Source organism: Netta rufina, assembly GCF_964035555.1.
Source record: "Netta rufina genome assembly, chromosome: 3".
NCBI lineage: Eukaryota > Metazoa > Chordata > Aves > Anseriformes > Anatidae > Netta > Netta rufina.
In genome coordinates this window covers 38,364,765-38,384,335 of record NC_140125.1, presented here as the reverse complement: position 1 = coordinate 38,384,335, position 19,571 = coordinate 38,364,765, and the positions used below count along the sequence as shown (strand labels likewise).

At 40.3% G+C, this 19,571-nt stretch overlaps 1 protein-coding gene across 1 annotated transcript in view; it reads right to left on the bottom strand.

The window, feature by feature from the left end:
- Positions 1-19,095, bottom strand: part of PLB1 (phospholipase B1) — a gene marked incomplete at its 5' end in the record, with an annotated part of 82,432 nt that extends 63,337 nt beyond the window's left edge. The window contains 14 exons of the mRNA XM_084283465.1: positions 497-589; positions 2,298-2,402; positions 3,005-3,083; positions 5,778-5,860; positions 7,230-7,292; positions 7,547-7,633; positions 8,828-8,879; positions 9,410-9,488; positions 10,364-10,407; positions 11,316-11,356; positions 12,871-12,929; positions 13,425-13,488; positions 14,472-14,512; positions 19,047-19,095. Of these exons, the coding sequence (XP_084139591.1) occupies positions 497-589; positions 2,298-2,402; positions 3,005-3,083; positions 5,778-5,860; positions 7,230-7,292; positions 7,547-7,633; positions 8,828-8,879; positions 9,410-9,488; positions 10,364-10,407; positions 11,316-11,356; positions 12,871-12,929; positions 13,425-13,488; positions 14,472-14,512; positions 19,047-19,095 (939 nt within the window). The remainder of the gene's footprint in view (positions 1-496; positions 590-2,297; positions 2,403-3,004; positions 3,084-5,777; positions 5,861-7,229; positions 7,293-7,546; positions 7,634-8,827; positions 8,880-9,409; positions 9,489-10,363; positions 10,408-11,315; positions 11,357-12,870; positions 12,930-13,424; positions 13,489-14,471; positions 14,513-19,046) is intronic.
- Positions 19,096-19,571: the final 476 nt, after the last annotated feature.

Genomic DNA, 19,571 nt, shown 5'->3' with positions numbered 1-19,571 from the left:
AGGCAGTCTATTGCATTTTTACTATGAGCAACAGCAGCAGCAGCAGACAGTTAATAAAGAAACCGACACTGTGAGTCTCAGTAAAGAGTGGGATGGATAAAAGACAGATGAGACAGAAGAGTATAATCATTATAATCTCAGGTTATGACAAGCCTCAGTTGTCACTGTGCCACTCTGCCACAGAGGTGAGGCTAGCAAAAGGGTCTGCCACAGTTCTCTTATTCCCTGGGACTTCCTGAAGGGCTACTTTGAAAGCCTTTCTGAAAAGTTGTTCATAGAAAGTAGCAGCCAAGGAACAGAAAGATTTGTCCTGGAAATGTAGGGCATTTAGCATTAGTAGAGAGCAGACCCTCTGCACGGCTGAGGACAGCAGTCATGGGATGTTTGTTTCCCACTTTCCTTCCCCTTCCGGCTACTCAAAGCCTGACTGGTGTGGAGTTGCTGCTAAGCTTCTGTACTAAGACCAGTAAGTAACAGTGTCTGTGGTACTGCTCACCATGTTGTTCCAGAGAGCCACAGACAAGAAAGTATAATCTTCTTCCAGTTTTTCCACTTCTGTCTTTGACGTGGTGGTGAAGTCATCCCTGTCCTGAAAGACAAAGCATTTAGACTATGAAAAAAGGCTTTGTGTGAAGAGATGAGACATTCGGGCACACAAGTTCTCTTTTCATAAAGTAACTTTTTATATCTACAAGAATCACAATCTCTGGTATTCCCATTAAGCCATTTGTTGTGGATCTCAGCTCCTGATGGCGTGTCAAGACAGAACAGATGCTGTTCTTATAAGTGATTGCTGTACCTACTACCGTAAGGCAGCAGTGAAGGGACAGCAGTATCCAAGAGCAGACTCTGCAGAGCTGAGGATAGCAGTCATGGCATGTTTCTTTCCTACTTTCTTCCTTCCCCTCCCTCCCTGCTACTCAAAGCCTAGATAATGCAGGGTTGCTACCAGGTGTCTGTACCAATTGCAGTAAGCCAAAGTGTCAGCAGAAGACCACTGCTGGAGCAACAACAAAACACAATCACACTAGTGACATACAGGACACCAGGGAACCTTGCAGATGTGACCATACAAACAATTTCGAATAAACAACGCTTCCTCTAGCTAACACTTACAGGGGTTAAAAAAAGGGGAAGCATGAAGAGTTTGTCTTAAGAGGTCATGTTTATTTTTAAATGAAAGGGAGTGAAGAGTTTGGAAAATCCACATGGTAGCCTGCTGGTCAGGTGGCTTACTATTACAAATCAGGGGAAACTAAGAAGGTAACTATGACATAAGATGACATTGAAGGCAATAACAGAGCAATTTACTAAGGGAAAAAGTCATGTCATGAAAAGTAAGTCTGACATTTGTACACGGACCAGTCATCAACAAAACGTCTGCCACAAAACGACCCAACAACAAAGGAAGATTTTGCAATATAGCAGATCCCAGACTTCCCGGAAGACAACTTCCCTTCTTACAGTCCACTCTGTTCTGATACCAAGCTGAAGGGAGAAACAGCATTAAAACACATTCATGGAGTTGTTACAATGCCTAGGAACTGGACCACGACTCACCACCAACATAATATGCAAATAGCCAGCAATGTTTAATGTTGGATTTTGATACCTTGCTGAGTAAGCCGTTATCTAGGAAGTCATACCTTCCTCTCTCCTTTGCCAGGTCTCAGACAACCTTAACCTTTGAGCTCTCATTTAAAATCACCTGTGGTGAAGGATGTCTGACATTCCAGGCAACCCTGTCAATATATATTTGCCATTGGCTATACTAGATACAAATTCTGGACAGAATTCATTTCCAGGATCCCAGACTGCATTAATCTCAGTTTATTTGCAGGGAGGTAGTCCTACTTTCCAATACTATTTATGAATCTTTTATCTCTTTGTTGTTTTCCCCTACCCATTTTTAAAATACTTATTGTTAACCTCTTTTGGCTTTGTTTCCAAACACACACAAGCATAATGGGAGTGAATGAGCAAGGATGACTGCAAGGATAGAGAAAAACTAGCAGCACTGTCAGTTTCTGGGCACTTGTGATCTAATCTACAGATGTTCCATGAGCTGATTTCTCCAGGAACACAGCATTCAAAAAACACAGGATCTCTGAATGATGCTGCTTGAACTGAACCCCAATCCTAGTACCTCAATGTCTGATGCCAAGATGTGTCCTGGCTGCCTAACTATGCTTGTCTTCTGGCATTATACAGCCTAGATAGGAGAAAGCCAGCTGAATATTGCACTCAGTCTCACCAGACACAATCCAGAAAGAATGGAGCAGCTTGCATTTACTCACCAGTCTGAGCAACAGATTCGTTTCTTGGAAAGAAGGCTGAAGAACAACAGTGAAGTCATCTTTTTGATCATACCTTGCAGACTCTAGCAGTTTTCCCCAAGCATCCTGAATAGACAACCATATAATCAGATGAGTATTATTTTGTATAGTGTAATATATGTGCAATTCATTGGAGTTTAAAGTGAACTAAGATTATCTCCTTCCCTAATAAACCACAAGAATCAAATTCTGTAATCCAGAACAAAGACAGTAATTAAATGAAATCTTCTTATGCAATAGTTAGAAACTCCTTGTGGCTACAAGAGAGCTACCCTGAATTACTATCACTTTCTTTGAAAGAATAGCATGCTTAGCAAGGAAATAAAATTTCATGCTTATTTGCCTCTCTGCTGTTTCTAAAGGGATTACAGCACAACTATTGTTGTCTTACAGAAAGTTTCCATCTAAGTCACGTGGCATCAACAGCCAAGTTAAAGGACAAGATAAATCATTCCTCTAATGGGTTATAACAACTCCTAGGTTCCCAAGAACTACAGTCATTGGAAACTGGAAGAGACACTTGGGTCACTCAGATATACAAAGAACATCTCCATTGTTCCTGGTGACCCCAAGAAATGTGGTCTTAATCTAGAAACATCAGCTTAATCTGGAAAATGAACAGAGATGTCTAGCAATACAAGCACCAAGCAATACGGAATATGCCTTACCTGATAGGACCACCTCAGTATGTAATCATCTAGCGCAGAGTGTTCATGTACACAATTGCACTGATTCCCAACAGGATTGCTGCAGAGAAGAATGAAAAGCAAAGACATTATAAACTTTAGATAAATAGATAACAAGACAGTACAGACTCTGAAGCCACTGACAAGCATGTATTGAAGATTAAATTATTGCATACACTGACAAAGCTATATGGAGTTGTATTTTATTTTTTTTTTAATATGTATAATCATTGGTATATATTTCCATGTCCAGAGCTTTGTACTACTACTACACTCGAAAGCCTATTCAGTTGACAAATACGCCAGACTGGGATTAGTACAGGGACTTGCAAGCTACCAGCATGCTTAGGTTTAAAATAGGTGCCATGCTGGTTTTCAAATACTTCCCTCTCTATAATCACATACGAAAATTGAACACACCCAGAATACTTTCCAGAAGAAATTTTGCCTTAGTGTTTGTTAACAAGACCTCCATCTAGAAATGTGGATGGAAGCTCAGTGCTTCAAAAGCTTATTTATGCTGAAGCGTGGCTAGACATTACAAAGCAGCTGGCCAATCTCAGCAAAATTTCTGACCTACAGGGTGAGATCTGCATACTGAGTATTTCTGCAGTTGACAGGGTAACTCGGACCCTCTCCCAAAGCAGCTGACAGGAACAACATAGGATACTTTTGAGATCAGCCTGTTTCCAACAAAGGTAAATTCAGATGAAAATGCCAGGATAAATGAGAATTTGAGAAACTTTTAGTGGAGCTTGCAGGTGTAAGCAGTAAGCACCTGTCAAGATCAGGCACTCTCTCCTTTTCACAAAACTCTAGCTAAACCTGTAAAATAGCAGGTTTTCTATTAAGATGTGTTTATTAGCACTGGTGAGTGGAAAAAAAAAAAAAAAAAAAAAAAAAGTGAATTCAGGACAAGCATCGTACCAAAGCCTAACAGGCAGGAACAAATAGAGACATCTAAGAACTTCATACAATACATGAAGAGAGTTTTATGCCTAAAAGTGGGGTTCATCCACCAATTCTGGCATGGACAACACTTGTAGTTAATGAGAAGCTAATAAAGGAAGTAATTTCAAATCCCACTTATGTTCCAAATTCCAGTGCCTGAAGTTAGATACTGACATGGGATTGGAAATGTCAGCCACTATTCTCTTCTTAGACACTGAAGTTTCCTCTTTTGCTATGGCTCATATTTTTCTTTGAGAGCACAGTCCAAAGATGACAAATTGCTAACCAAATGCTGAGACCCTTATCTGGGAGACTATCTGAGCCTGATGAGCCCAAGAGCTTTATACTTAAGCACAAAGCATACAAACTGGTAGAACTGTTCAACCAGATAAACACAGCTTCAAGAGCCCATTGATATGTAAACTTGCTAATATTCTCCATGCAATCATTTTTGACAAGGAAAGCTTCTTCTCCTCTGCTTATGCTTGTTGTTATGCATGTGGTTATGCAGCAGCCAGACCTCTTGCTTGACTGATGGAACATCTCCCAAGCCATATATTTGCAAAACTTGTAAAGCACTTCAGAATTACTATATTAGTATGCCACGAGCACGAGAAAAAAAATTGCTATGGAGTAAAATGGAGTGTAATCTCATCAGCTGTAAACTACTCTATCATAACTGTCCTTGTGCACACTCCTACTCCCTACTAAATTGGGACTTAAGCTACTCACACTTTTTTTTTACAAGGTGCTGAGAGAAGGAGATGGATGAAAACATCTATGTAAGCAGTTACCATAGAACGGGCAAGTTGAATGTTCCATCCTACCATACCCTAAGCCCAAGCAGTAGCTCTCATATTGCCAGTGTTTTAATACTCATTATTCCTTTTGTGAATACTGTGAACATTGATACCTAGAAACTTATACATTTAAAGAGCCTTCAGAGTTTCTTTTTCAAGTTTGAAGTAGTGGATGGACTGTACGGTCTTGTTACCATAATGACTGTATTGTGGGTTGGGATGGAGTTAACTTTCTTAACAACAGCCAATATGGCATTGTATTTTGGATTTCTTGTTAAAACACTGTTGATAACACACCAGTGCCTTGGTCACTGTTGAACAGTGCTTGCAGTGTTGAAGCTTCCTCTTTTTCCACATTGTCCCACCCAGTGAACAGGCTGGGGTTGGACAAGAGAGGGGACACAGCCAGGACAAGCGGCAAGCTGACCAAAGGGATATTCCACATGATATAGCATCATGTTCAGAAATAAAACCTGAGGTAGAGAAGAAGAGGGAAAATTTGGCTTCCAAGGTCATTGTTGATTTGAGACTGGCTGGACAACGGTCCATTCATGGGAAGTGGGGAGTTATTACCTTTGAGTCATTTATCTCCCCCACCCCCTAGCCCCCTTTCTTTCAGCTATTAAACTGTCTTATCTCAACCCACATTTTCTGGGTTTCATTATTCCTTTCCTCTCCCCTGTCCCATTGGGGTGTGGTAAAGGGAAGTGATAGAGGGGCTGTGTGGGTGCTTGGCTACTGCCCAGGGTAAACCCACCACCACCACAGTATGTTATTGAGATGTGCTACCCAAGCCGCTGAGTTAAAGCACCTACTCCTCCTGGTAAATCTATGCCTGCAGAAACAAAGTGGAGATCTAAAAACCTGTGACATACATTGGTGTTAAGGGCAGAAAGTTGTTCAGAATACTCTACCGGATAGGTATAAAGCTAATATATATACAAAGCTATGTGTCTGAACAGTAGTGGGAGACAGTATTGAAAACTTAAAGGAACCTCTGTTACCTTGCATTATTGGGATCTTGGCATGCAAGAAAGGAAGTTGTGAGCTCAGTAGAATCTACCAGATTTACAAAGGCTTTGGGAACCTGCAGTTATAAAGTAAAAATTAGTCACATAAATACTAGCAATTGGAGATTAGCAAATAGCACTAACAGTAAATTACAATGTCTACAATGTCACTTGTGTTACCTCTGGGCTGGGATTCTACCTTCATAAAATCAATGATCACGGTCTTTGCCAATTCCTTCCTGAACCCTACTTCTATGCCTGCCATCTAGAATAATGTTAATCATCCTTTGTGAAATAATTGTGACCATGACGACTTCTTGACTGAGACCCAAAAATTCATTTTACATAAACTACATGGCCACCAGCCAACTAAATTGAACTCAGATAAGCTAGGAAATATCATTTTTGTGGCAATGAATCAATGTAAAGCCTGGGGATAAAACATTCTGTGTAATAACACAAGCACTTGTGCATCCTGCCTCCCCTCTCCCCCAAGGAGAAAGCAGCTGTCCATTTATATAATTATATTTCACTTTCACAAGTGCACATATACAGATTCCGGAAACAATACGGGAGGGAATCTGAAGCAAATGCATGGGTGAAGCTTCACCCATACATAACATTTGTTGGAGTCAGCCTGAGAGGAATGAGTGGTTGTAGCCTAATGCAATGAAACCGGAGAAGGTTTAGAAGACCCTTCAGGCCTTCAATCTGGCAACACAAAATTCTTGGAAGATGCTGTTGAACTAGTTCAGATAGACTGTTAATATTCTGCTTTACTAGTGATACATCCTCATCTAACTCATTAGTCGACTAAGACTCAGTGCAGAGCATTTCTCAGAAACTTTCCTAAAGAAGTAGACACATCCCAGCTAAGACAGCTAGAAAACCTTTAGAAACACTAAAAACACTTAAAATTGACAAATAACGAGAGAAAAAATATATTATATATAATATATATTATTATTATTATTATTTTAATGTGTTAATGTGTTTTTTCCCATTTCACACAAGTCACCACCATCTATTTAGCAGCCTGTACACTGCCTAGGTAGCTCCATGCATTCAGCAATTCAATATATTTTCATAAACACCACTGTTTCAAAAGGAACAGCTTTCAGACCTAGACTGACATACTCTGTTATTAATGCAAATCACTTAAAAACAGACTGAGTAGTACATCAGCTTGTGTAACAAAGGATGGACAGGTAACTGCTTAGCTTTGCATCAGATTTTTAAAGCATAATTTATATATATATATTTATAAAATATAGCACAATATACTTTAAGTGCTTATTGCCAACAAATACAACCAGAAGACTGAAGTCAATGAGATGTGTGTTCTAAGTCACTTGAACACTGGTACAAGCCACTGTATGGTAAGAGAGACCGGAAAAAAAGAAATCAAAAGATTCAGATTATTAAAAATTGATGAATAAAGCTTACTTCTTTATACAAGAAGTCCAAGACCTCTTGAAGTTTTTCCAGGTTTTCCAACATGCAGTTCTCCTGTGAGATGAAAAACACCATCAAAACCAGTAGGAGAACTATCCTACTATGTCATCTCAGAGTTGAAATGACAAATCACTTACACATTTATAAATACAAAACATGTGGTGCACCAGCAGCTTACATTACTGAATAGTGACTTTCCAACCTCCTGGAACCAGCTACTGCTTTGGTTCACTATGGCAAAGGGTAGAGCTTGGAAAAGTGAGTTTATCACCTGCCTTGACTGCTAAACTACCCCAAGAAAAAATTACCGGTTCTGTGAAAGCACAGGAAGAGCACGGGTTTTCAGCACTAAAGAAAACTGTGATCAATTTCCAGTCATTTTGGAAGTCCATCATCTAAAAGAAAAAAAAAAATAAAATAAAACTTTGAAATGAACATGATGGTAAAAGCCCTATTTGTCATTTTCCTTTCTCGTGTAAGATTTGCTGTAGCTTTAAATCAGCAAGCCCAAACAGTGCCTACAACCATGGCTACTTCAATCCCTTCCATCTGACTCAACAGCTTACCCTAGAGAAAGCAGCAAATGGATGGTTAGGAAGCAACTGCTGCCATTAAAGCTGAATGCATACCTCTAAAAATCTCAAGATAAAGCCAGAAATCACTGTGGCCATTGGAGGGTTCATTGGAAATGAGCATGCACAACTCAGCACAAAGCCTGATGCTGTTTCTTTCTATCACTGATGCAGCTTGATGACAGAGTTAACGTTCCTGAACTGCTGAGATTGGGTCATACTAGTGGGATGTAGAGTGGAGCAAAAATCTAAGAGCTACAGCCCTGTCCATCTGTGGTAAGTCCATTAGGCAACACTCGCCAGTCACAAAAGAAAATTGCTTAGAAGCCTTCAGTTCCACAAAAAACTTATGCTAAATCCATTCACGTATAGTCTGGTGTGCTGCCTTTACAGGGAGCAGGCAACAGCAGAATCACTTTGGCAGTTACATTTGCCAGTTATATCAAGGCTTTTTAACACAATAACGTGCCTAGGGGTTAAGAACAGAAGAAAAAACGAGTACATCAAACTCCAGGATGGGATTTTTGAAGTACTCAGCCATGAATGATAATTCAGCTCTCACCAGCATCAACCATTGGCATCAGCCAAAGCGTATACAGAGCTTTACTGGCATTTTAAAAAATATGATCCTGAGAGGCCAGGAGGCAGTAACAAATTTCAAGAATTATAATTGTGGGTTGGCTTCTCAGAAACACCAGCACAGTTTCTGAGTATAGTTAGCAGAGGTCTTGCATTCTTACCCAATGCAAAACAAAAATTCTGACTTCCATACCAACATCTTCAGCCACTCTGACAAACATAAGCCAGGTGGGATACTTTTAGGAACAAAACTCCATAGCTTAAAAGGTACAGGACTGATTCTATTTACGTCAGAGAGACCAAAGTCTGTTAACCTCAAGAAACAGCATTTTCTATTTTGAAGAGACATTTAAGTGGTGTTTAAGGTATTTCATCACACTTCCCCCTTTTCCAGCTTGGAGACCAAGCTCTCTGAACTGTTCTGTGTTTTAAGCAAACCTGATCCTCTTTCATGAGCTTCACTATTTCTACAGCTTGATCCAGGAGGTCTCTGAAAAAAACACAAGGAAAGAATCTGTCAAGGCATCAGTAAGGGTGAAGCTTTAGTTGATTTTTGTCATAAAGTCAAAGAACATTTGAAACCTCAGGTTTTCATCTTTTCTCTCTTAAATATGTAAAGATTAGACACTTGTCTGAGCTAGACAGAGTGCTTGGGGTGATTAGCTCCTATTCAGACATCTCACTTTCAGGTGTGCACTTAGATGAAGACAGTAAACACAGGTTGGCTGGCACACTCTAATTCTATTTGAGCTCAGACAGTTGTTTTGCAGATATAAAGAAGAAGCCCTGATGTTAGGTCAGATTTTCCAGACCTGAAAGCGCATGGGGGCTTCATTCCTTCTGTTTCTGAGAGGTGACAACTGACCCTCCATGCCAGGGTCTGTCCCTGGAAGTCTTGTACAGCCTCAGCTGGTACCAAGTACACTCTGTGTCCCAAGAGGTGCTCCATTACCAAACACATCCATCCTCCACCTTTCTAGATATGAGTGAACTGCCCAGCCAGAAACCCCTCGCACTTACGTGGCTCGACCATCTGATCCCGTTGTGCCAGGCAGAGGAGATTGGTGCAGGACCGAGGGATTAAAACTGCTAATGAGAGCTAAAGGACATACATGGGTTAGGCTATTTCTGGATATATGGGACTGCTACTCTGCAATTTCACTATAAACATAGCTGAAGTAGACCAGAATATGTAAGAGCTGGGGATCTCCTGGCAGGCATGAGGGGCACCTGAGATGCTCTGCAGCTGTTCCCGAGTGGTGACTGCTCCTAAAAACTGGAGGTTTCATGTCTGAGTTTTCCTCTACACTCAGATCAGAAACATCCACCCCCACCTCTCACGTCAGCCACAAGAAGTGTTGGCAGATTTAAATACAAGTGGCTGTAGAAATGAAGCTTCTGAAAAGGGCCATCAGCTCCTGAAGCACTAAGGAGTTGCCAGTTTGTAATCCACTTTTCCAGCTAGTAGAATGGAGGTGCCATTAAGACACTGGAAGGTTTGGAGGGAAGACCCGGGAGCTACCCATTACTCAATTCAGCATTTCAGTGGACCTGAAGGTTTTACCTGCAACACCTGTCAAGCAAGTCAAGGCTACTATCACAACCAGCTCATGGTTGAATACATCCATGTGGTGCATCAAGGGCAGCCCTAGTGTAAATTCTGAGTGTGTGGCAGCAGAAGGAGCACTGGACAGGCAAATCCACACAAGATTACACTTGGCTAGTGTAGGCAGAAAGCATAGTGAAGATGTGCCAGCAGGGATTGGGGCTACCTAGATGGCCTGTTGAAAGCCTGCACAGATAGCCCAGCCTATGCTGCACTCGTACTCCCCATGTGTACCTTCCCTCAGGCTTCCCTTACACCCCTGTGGCATGCTTGTGCTGAACCCCCGCTGCAGCCCAACAAAGCCCTTGACCTGCAGCCAGCTTGACATTTAGTTAATTTGCTTGAGTTTGTGTGATAGCAAGACACACCTGCTAAAGTTTCCACGCTCACGTCAAGGAGGCTCTTTCCTGTGCTATAGAAAGGGAAGAGAAAACAGGAAGCTGTTATTCCATTTCTCAAAGAAAAGTTACATTTCAGCAGAGCCCCAATCTCTTCCTACTCAAGCTACAGCTCAAATTGCATTTTCACAGCAGTTGCTGAAATTAAGAATGGGGCCTTTCTCTCCCTAGAACCATCATGTCATCAGCTACTGCTGAGGAAGAACACAGTCTTGGATCAAATTCTTCTGCCTCTCCACACTCTGCCTGTTGCAATATTTGTGCTTATGCATATACACAAGCAATGCTAGGACCTCTCTGTGTGCACGCGTAAGTGGACACAGATGTTCATGCAACCATTTAAAATTATTAGTCTTTTAAAGTTTGTCTTTGCAGGGCCAAATCCTCATCTGGAATGCCTAAAAAGAGCTACACAGATTTGCATCTACGAGGTTTAACTATATGATTCTTCCCACTAACTTAGATCTGCTAAAAGGGCAAGAAAGAAGAAAATGATGTAGAACTTGCCCACAAACACTGGGAATCATTCAAGCAGAGGACAGGGTACTAACACTCCTGGGTTCATTCTTTGCTTTGATAAATCTCTGCTTTCTGCTCTCTAATTAGTGGATGATATTTACTACACAGGATTCATCATGGAGTAACAAGTCTTAATCAAGGTTATTGCAACCTTAAGGTAGTTGCATACCTTGGTTTAAAAAAAAAAAAAAAGGAACACAAAAAAACACACACAGTCTAAGTACAAAAAATTTCTGTTAACTAAGGATGGGGAAGGATCCAGCAGCTCAAAATCTTTTATATTTAAATTGTCTTTCTCCTTTTTAGATAACAACAATAAGAATTGCTTGTATCTAATTCCCACCTTGTGATATTTTATGAACTAGGATCATGACAGAAGTCGATGCTAGCAGTTCATGGTTACCTTTGGAGTAAGTCTTCACGATGAACACTGGCTCCTGGTGTCTGCGAAAAAGCAGGCAATAAGAATACCACTAAGCATAGGGAAATTTAGTTCTACACACACTGTTCCTCTACTGTACACCTCTTTTCCAAGTAGTAGTTTTCTACATATTCTTCTTCATTACGCTGCAGTTTGCAACAGATTTAAATTATTTTCCAGAGCTGTCATTTGCAGCACTTCCTTATTACACTGTGTTCTCATAGTCTGGTGATTTTTTTCTTGGGTACTGCTTTCACTAATGAATTTATTACATATGGCTTAAAATAAAATTTGACTGGCTGAACTCAAATTCAGTCAAATGAAATGCTGTTCTAAACCATATTGAATTTCTCTAATCTATTTCTTTTCAACAAGGGACATGACCTGAAGTCATTTAGATAATTTACATGGATGGCACTCTGCCAACACCGTGTCTGTTGAAAAAAACAACACCTTAACAGAGGAACTCCACTGATTGCAAGTAGTCTAGGAGTAGACAAAGACATATGCTTGCTCTAAGAAAGCAGATATTCATTAAACGATCATTTAAACATTTTTCTATGGCACCACCCACAGGCAATAAAGACTTCATCACAAAAAAGACCTGGCCTGAAGGACCACGCCTCCAGTCTGAGAGTGAAGCAACTTCCACTTTAAGACAAAACTTTCTCTTCCGAAGAGGGAAGTACTTGCAGGGAGTCCAGGAATGCTTTTTTTGTTTGTTTGTACATTTGTTTTGAAAGCCCTTAAACCAAGGAAAAGTATGGTATCTCAAGGAATACCATTTCAAAGTTGAAGGTTGCTTTGTGACAAAGTAGAATCTCCCCTATTTCTTGGGATTTGTAGCCCCCACAATGGCTCCCAGTTTTTGCCCACTAGATACATTTCTGTACTTCCTCAAAGCTTGAGAACTGTGGTTGTGGTTAAACACTTTTAATTGGGCCTCAAATCTATTTCAGATATTTACTTCCAACTATTAAGTAAAAATTATCCAAATCTAACTATCAGAACAGGTAGATCTTCACCCAGTTTATACATCAGAAGTATACATGTATATTTATGATTCACCTAGAGTTTCTGACTTTTAAACTCTACAGGATGGAAACACTTAAATGGGATGGAAAATCTACTACATTTGTTGATTATTTGTCCTAATGCTGATCAACAATACCGTAGTTTTTTCCTAGAGTTTTCCCAAATGCTTCTTCCAGTTATTCGATCTGTTTCGCTCATTGTTAGGAAAATCCAAGCATGGTAATCAAATACCATGGCTCTCTGCAAGAGCACTGTGATCAAATTTCCTCCTGCATGAAGTCAGATGCCTATTTTTGTACTCACAGTATACTGGAACACTGAACAGCAGGTATTTCCAGTCTTCTTTTTTTTAAAAACACCAGAAACCGTTGATGCTCATGGAAAGTTTTATGCCCTAACTGGGACCCCAAATTACAGCATCAGCTCAATTCATCGTCACCTCATCGCAGAGTCAGAAAGGAGGAAATGGGTCACGTTCAGCACACTTAATGCATGTACTTACTCTTTGCAAATTTCCTATTGCAGCAACTGCTGTAATGTCAGCTGGCCTCAGAGCATGAACTGCAGAAAAATCGAAGACCAGGTTAGAAAAGAACAGTAACTTTGAAAGAAAGTCACATCCACCAGCATATTAAAATGTGGCAAAATTTATTAAAACGATTCTGTAAGAAGTCTATGTTAATCTTTTTAACTGTCAGTTTTAAGACGGCCAGAAAGAGAAACCTTACTCAGGTACTCAGTAAATACTGCAGATGCACTGAAATGTTCAGCCATCAAGCAAGAAGAAACCACAAAACACAGTGCTGAATGATTTAAGTAATACCAGCATCCTCAATCAGCATCTGAAGAAACTTAAGTACTGTTATGAACACATACACACACACAAAAACAAAACAAAACAAAACAAAACTAAGGATTTCACACAGCTCACCCCTACTTCAGTCACATCCCACACACACAAAGCCGTTCAAAACAGCTGAATTCCTTCCCTCCACAGCCTCTCTAAAGTAATTGGCAGGAAGGAAAGCCTCTACAAGGATAATATTAGACACAAACCTGAAGTTGAAGGAGTCTCAGGTGGCATCGCATGCTCACATGAAAGCTGGAATTTTCTTGGAGCCTTTGACATAAAGAAATAAATATGGTTGATTACTTATTTCCAACAAGAAAACTGGTAAAAGGAGGGGACATAGAGGCTCCATTCTCACACAGTACCAAGCTTTTCCTGATGTCACAGTGGTTTAAAAGAACAGTTGCACCCCTGCTAGAAATACATGGAAATATAGACTTGGAATTTTCAAATCCAGTCTTCCAAAACTCTACACTTTTTGCTCAGCTTTCTTACCAATTCCCACATAGCAATCAACAAAATATGCTGAACATAATCTGTTATGTTCATTGTTGTGAACCATCAGCGCTTAATCTGGAAGAGATCACAAAAACAGCTTCTGCGTGCATCTCCACACACCACAAGGTACACAACGTACACGACAAAAAGCCACAGCTCTGGTACGCAACAGGAAAGGTAAAGTGAACCAAGAGCATCGCCCATATTCTGGGTCTCTGGCAACTGGCACAATCCCCATGTCATCATAGAAAGTACTAAAGAGGGAAATAATGAAATAAAAAAAGATTTGTATTTAGGGTAAGGATGTGAGTGATGTGACTAAACTCAGCATGAGAGACAGCTGACTATCACTAGGAACAATAATTTAACGCCCTCCTGCATCCTGACAATAGCTATGATCCACCTCTAGTACCTCAAAGAAAGATGAAAGACAGCGATCTTCCGTTTCTAAAAGAGCAACGGAGCATCTAGGAACAAGCGCTAACCACAGCCAACCTACGTACAGGATGTGCAACCTAATAACAAACGTTGCTCGGAGAAACTTTTATTTCCTGATTAGGTACTGTAGTCTTGAAAGCGCAGTACCACGTTGCTGAGTCATTTGCTATGCATTTATTCTTTACAAAATTAAACAGTTTAGTGCACTGAGCTCTTCTCCTGACGGCCTCAGAGGAAGCATCAGCCAGAGAGGTGACAGATACCGAAAAAAGGGAAGAAAAAAAAAGAAAAAGATAGAGCTGTTTCTCATACTTCACCTTTAGTTTTCCTTGTTCTTCCAGGAGATGAGCTGTCTGACCTTTAAAAAGGTAAAATAAATAAATAAGTAAAAGAATAATTAATTGCACAATTTTAAACCTTAGAAAAAGCCTTCAGAAAATATAATAAACCTAAAAACACACAATCATGAAAGCTGTAACCTTTCTCCTCTGCCCTACTTTCCAAAGGTGAGGCACACCCCAACAACCGTTATATTTTATTTTTGCTACACTAGAATAAGCTTCTAGTTGTTATAATCAGATGACATTTGTTGAAATTAGTGTTGAAATACAGTGAAGTCATATACATAGTTGATGGACCTCATCCTTCACAGGCACTAAAAACCCTTCAGAATTCCTGTATTCTAACCACTCTCCTCTTCAGCCCAATTCATACACTGCTGTTCTCCTGTATTACAATGGAACTTAGCTTTGTATCTCAAAGAAAGCAACCTATCTTTGTTTTGGAAAGTACAAAATGCCAAGGACAGCTAATAAACATTTAATTCCCATGAACAAAAGGAGATTTTGCAATCATCTACAAATGCACGTGAGCCAACCCCCAATTCTTACGCATTGAGAGCACAGCCTAGTCTTGCCCTGTACAAACTTAGGGTCATTTGAGCACATACAAGCTGAAACTCCTTAAAAAAGGAGCAGTTCACATTAATCTACATCTTCCACATCCAGGGAGCAACATCACACTGTTGTGAGTTTGCCATAGTGATACAGAAACAGCGGCAATTTCTTTTCTTCCTGGAGAGTGTTGACAGATAAAATAGTCTGCGGAGCCAAAAGTCAGGCCTGTAGGTATTTCAGTAAACATTATTCTCTTTCCTTTAGTATACACTTGGATTGGAACACATGAATTTTGGTTTATTCTAAAATCTTCACAAAGGCAGCCATGGGTCTGGATCCTCAGCTGAACTTCACAGCATGCTCACAGCTGCCCCTGCATGCCAGCCAAGCCCTGCTGTTCCTACAATAATTCTCCTTTAGCATTCAGAAGCCAACCCGGGAATATTTAGTCCTGCTGCACACTCCGGCTTGCATGCCTTTCTTTCCACACCAAAAAGTAAATGGGGAGCCAGCTCAGGCCAGCAGGTGAGAGACACCTGAATTAGGACAGCTGGCAGCACACACGCTACAGGGAGGAAACGTGCCTAGCATGGGCCAGTGGTATGGGGTACCCCCACCCTCCTGAGACGGGTACTGGCACTCGCAATGGTCAGCAGGGTGGCAGAAAGCTACTGCTGCTCTCCATGACCACCTCAGCCCATCCCTCGAGCCATGCTGCCCATTTTCGATAATTGTCACCAACTTCCCTGCATTATTTTTCCACTTGAGTTTCAGCCATGAGCTATTCACAAGCTCCTGTTGTCTTCATGGTGCTTGGTAGAAAATTCAAACAATTGCTGCCTGACTGCTGAGTAACATTTATTTAACGTGTGTGTTTGCTCAATCCATGCTTTTAGGTGACATTTTACTCAGGACAACAACCAGGATCCCAGCTCTCATTTGAGATACTGGAAGCACGTGCAATGAGGGGACTCATCTTCATTATGCCAACCTGTTGTAGAAATTCAGTATTTTTGAGGTTTTTTATTAAACACTGATTTCAACCCTATTTGAGAATAGATCCACAGGCTACATTGGGGAAGAAAGAGGGTCCAATCCCAGTTTCCAGGATTATGGGGGAGGAAGAAATCTCAATATTTGAAAGACTTCAGAGAGACCATTCTGCACCAGGCTGAAGGTCAGTCTAATCTGAGATGCTGCCTCTGACAACAGCCAAACTCAGGTGCTTAGGGAAAACAGCTGTGGAAAAAAAATAAAAAATGGGCTGGGGTGATATACCATGGAAGTGTAACTTCTGTGCTTCTGCATCTCCTTGAGCAAGCAATTACTTAATGCTGAAGAACTCCTGAGACCTTTCTTCCATTAACTTGCTATTTATTTTTATTTTTTTTACCCATTCATACTTTTGGCTTCTCCAGAAGTCCTGTGGCAAAGGTGCTTCATACTTAATTATTCTGAAAAAAATACCTTCTCACCAGCTAATAATTTGATCTGGCTTCTTGATGTTGTTCTTCCATGCTTCCACAAAATTCACCATTTTGCACATGCTCGTATGTCTTTATCGTATGCCCATCCACCTCTCTTCCAAGCTAAAGAGTCATCCTATTTATCTCCTCTCATGTGGAAGTTGTTTCATAAGTCTGAATACTCTTCCCCTTTATCCTCCTCCTATGTTCTTTCATGTTTTTTAACATGAAAAAGCTAGACAGTCCTCACAAGGTGAGTGAACTGGACTTGCACACAGCATTAGAGATGTGTTATTTTGTTCTGTTCTCTCCCTAATACCTAAAATTGGCTCCTTAACTGTTACTAAAACTGAGTTGATGTCTTCAGACAGCTACATACTGTGAAGCAGTATCTAATTTAGAGTTCACCACTGCGCATAGCTAGAACAAGTTCTGCCCACCATATGTATTCCCTTTAAGTTTTCAGTTTGAGCATCCTGAGCAGTTTTGCATAAGCAAGCTAGCATGTCTCCTTATCTGATACCCAGATATGCTGAAAGCATTTCCCAGCACAGGTGATGCTGGGACTCTGCAGGTTGGCTCTCCCCTTTTCCCAGTTTGAAAATTCCCAGTCCGAATCTTTATTCCACAGCTCTTAACAATGGTGTCTGAAGCTCTTGGTCAAAAGATTTTTGGAAATTCAACAACCCCTCAGACAAACAATCCATGGGCACATACCCATTGTCATGGCCTTTCTGTATCAATTCCACAGGGAAACTTCCCCATTATATCACATTTGCCCCAAGTTAGTTCATTACATTCCTCTACTCTGGTGTCACCCCTTTGCCTAGTACAGGAGCCAGCCTCACTACCTAGTTTACCTACTGCCAGCCTCACTACTTTTGTACCACTACCACCGCAGGTCCTCAAGTCCTCCTAAAGCAGAGCTCGTTTTAAAAGCTGGTTTCACATTTGCCATTTTCCATTCCTGACACCAATGCCAACTGAAGAATTAGTTTGCACAACAGTTAACACATGGACACAGTTAACACATTCATTTGGTTCACTCCCTTGGGCAAATATCATCTAATCCTGACAAGTTTTTTGCTATTCATTATCAATTTGTTCACAGATTTGACAGTTTCCCTAGCTTATCCCCTCCACAGAAAGGTTCTTAGTACAAAGCCTTTATAAGCTCTTGTGCAGATGACACCAAAGGGGAAGAAAAAAAAAAAAAAAAGGAAAAAAAAAAAAAAAGCAGCCTTTGTCTTGGGCTTCAGCTTTTATTTATTCATTTATTTATTTGTGTGTCTATCAGCACTACAGATCCTCTTTCAGATGTATTTAAAAGAAAATTTATTATTTTGTTATTGCTTTAGCAATGATTCCTCATTTCCCCATAGATTCATTTTTGGCTTGTCTGATTGCATTTTAACTTACCAGAGCACACATTCTTTAGTTTTCTGTGTTTGCTTTGGATTTATGTTTTCCATAGGATTTTTTTTTTTACCCCTGCTGCTTCCAATATTATAGTTACTCCCTTACTCTACCATTTAAATTCTAGTTTGTATTTCTGATTTTCTCCATCTCTTCCCTACTCCCCCCCCCCAAAAAAAAAAAATAAAAATAAAAAAAAAATCTGTCAATTTATCCAAAACCTGGATAAAAGTTCTATTCTTTCTTCCCTTGCTCTTCTAGTTAATATGTTTCAGATAATTATTCTTACAGGCTGCTATCAATCAACATTTTTCCTGAATTGTTTTCACAGGAACTCCAGTCACCATACTTCTTTTTTCACTAAATTAAAATGCCAGAGCACAATCATTTCTTTGGTTTGTGTTAAGAATGAAAGCCTCCTAACAGTTAATCAGAGCACCTTACAGTCCTATTCATCATTACTTTCTTACAGGCAGAGAGATAAAGTAAAGAGCTAATAAGGCCAAGACATCCACAGCATTTTTAGTCCTAGAGCACTTAGAAAATTCAGTATCTGGTACTAAGTGTGGAATTCACAGAGCCACTACAGAAAACAAAGCTCATCCACCCCCCAGCATCACCACCCCTCACTTTTTTTTCCTCCCCTACATCAATTTGCTCAGATTGTACAGAAAGTCTGTGGAAAAGCAGAAATCTGAATAATGATGCCCTAAGTGTCAGAACATTGCCTAACTCATTCAATCTTCTACCACTGAAAAGAAAATTATCATAGACATGAATTTGGAGAAAAATTTTGTCTCTTTCTTGAATTTCTGCACTATTTTGGGGCAGAGCTCACCATTAACTAATTATTTGATTACATTTATCCCCATGAGAAAACTTCAGTGCCTGCCTAAGGTGCAATTGTTCCCCAGAACAGTGGAAACCAAGGCATGTATCTTCTATCTAAAATGATCAGACATACCCCAAATTACATGCAAGATCACAGTTTTACTTTCATATTTTCTTCACCCTGCTTGAAGACTTGTGCTATACACCCACCTTGCAACGACTAAAAATATAGGTTCCTAAATACCGCGTAACCAGAATTTTCAAAGAACATGTCATTTCTTACCTTCTAAGGAAAGCAACCAAAGGAAAAACAGGCCTAACAGTAGTTTCATGATAAGTGCCTCTATGAACAGATAACTTGGAGTGCTGTTGGTTAGCGTTTACGGCTGCTAGGAAAGAAATTCCCCTCTTTTTCCTCTTTTATATTCTACCAGGTTGATAACTCAGCAGCCATAAAATTTATTAGCCTCTTTACCTTTGGAAAGCAAAACAACGATAACATTTGCATTTCTTATTTCAAGGAGCTCTGCAACCTTAGTTTATAAATAGCCCCATCCATGGGTCAAAGGAGTAAAGTGGCACAGCTTCTCCCACTTCTCCACTAGGCACTCCAACCCAGCATTTTGCTCATCCTTTCTGTCTATGAGGCATTAGCTACATGATTTATCAGAGAAGACTGCAGCGGGGAGCAGCAGTAGCTTTCAGGTTGCTGCCAGTGATAAACACCACGCAGAACAGCACGTGACTAGCAGGTGTATTTTACTGCCAGTGCAATGAATGAGCACTTAAAGACTTGCATAGTTAGCAT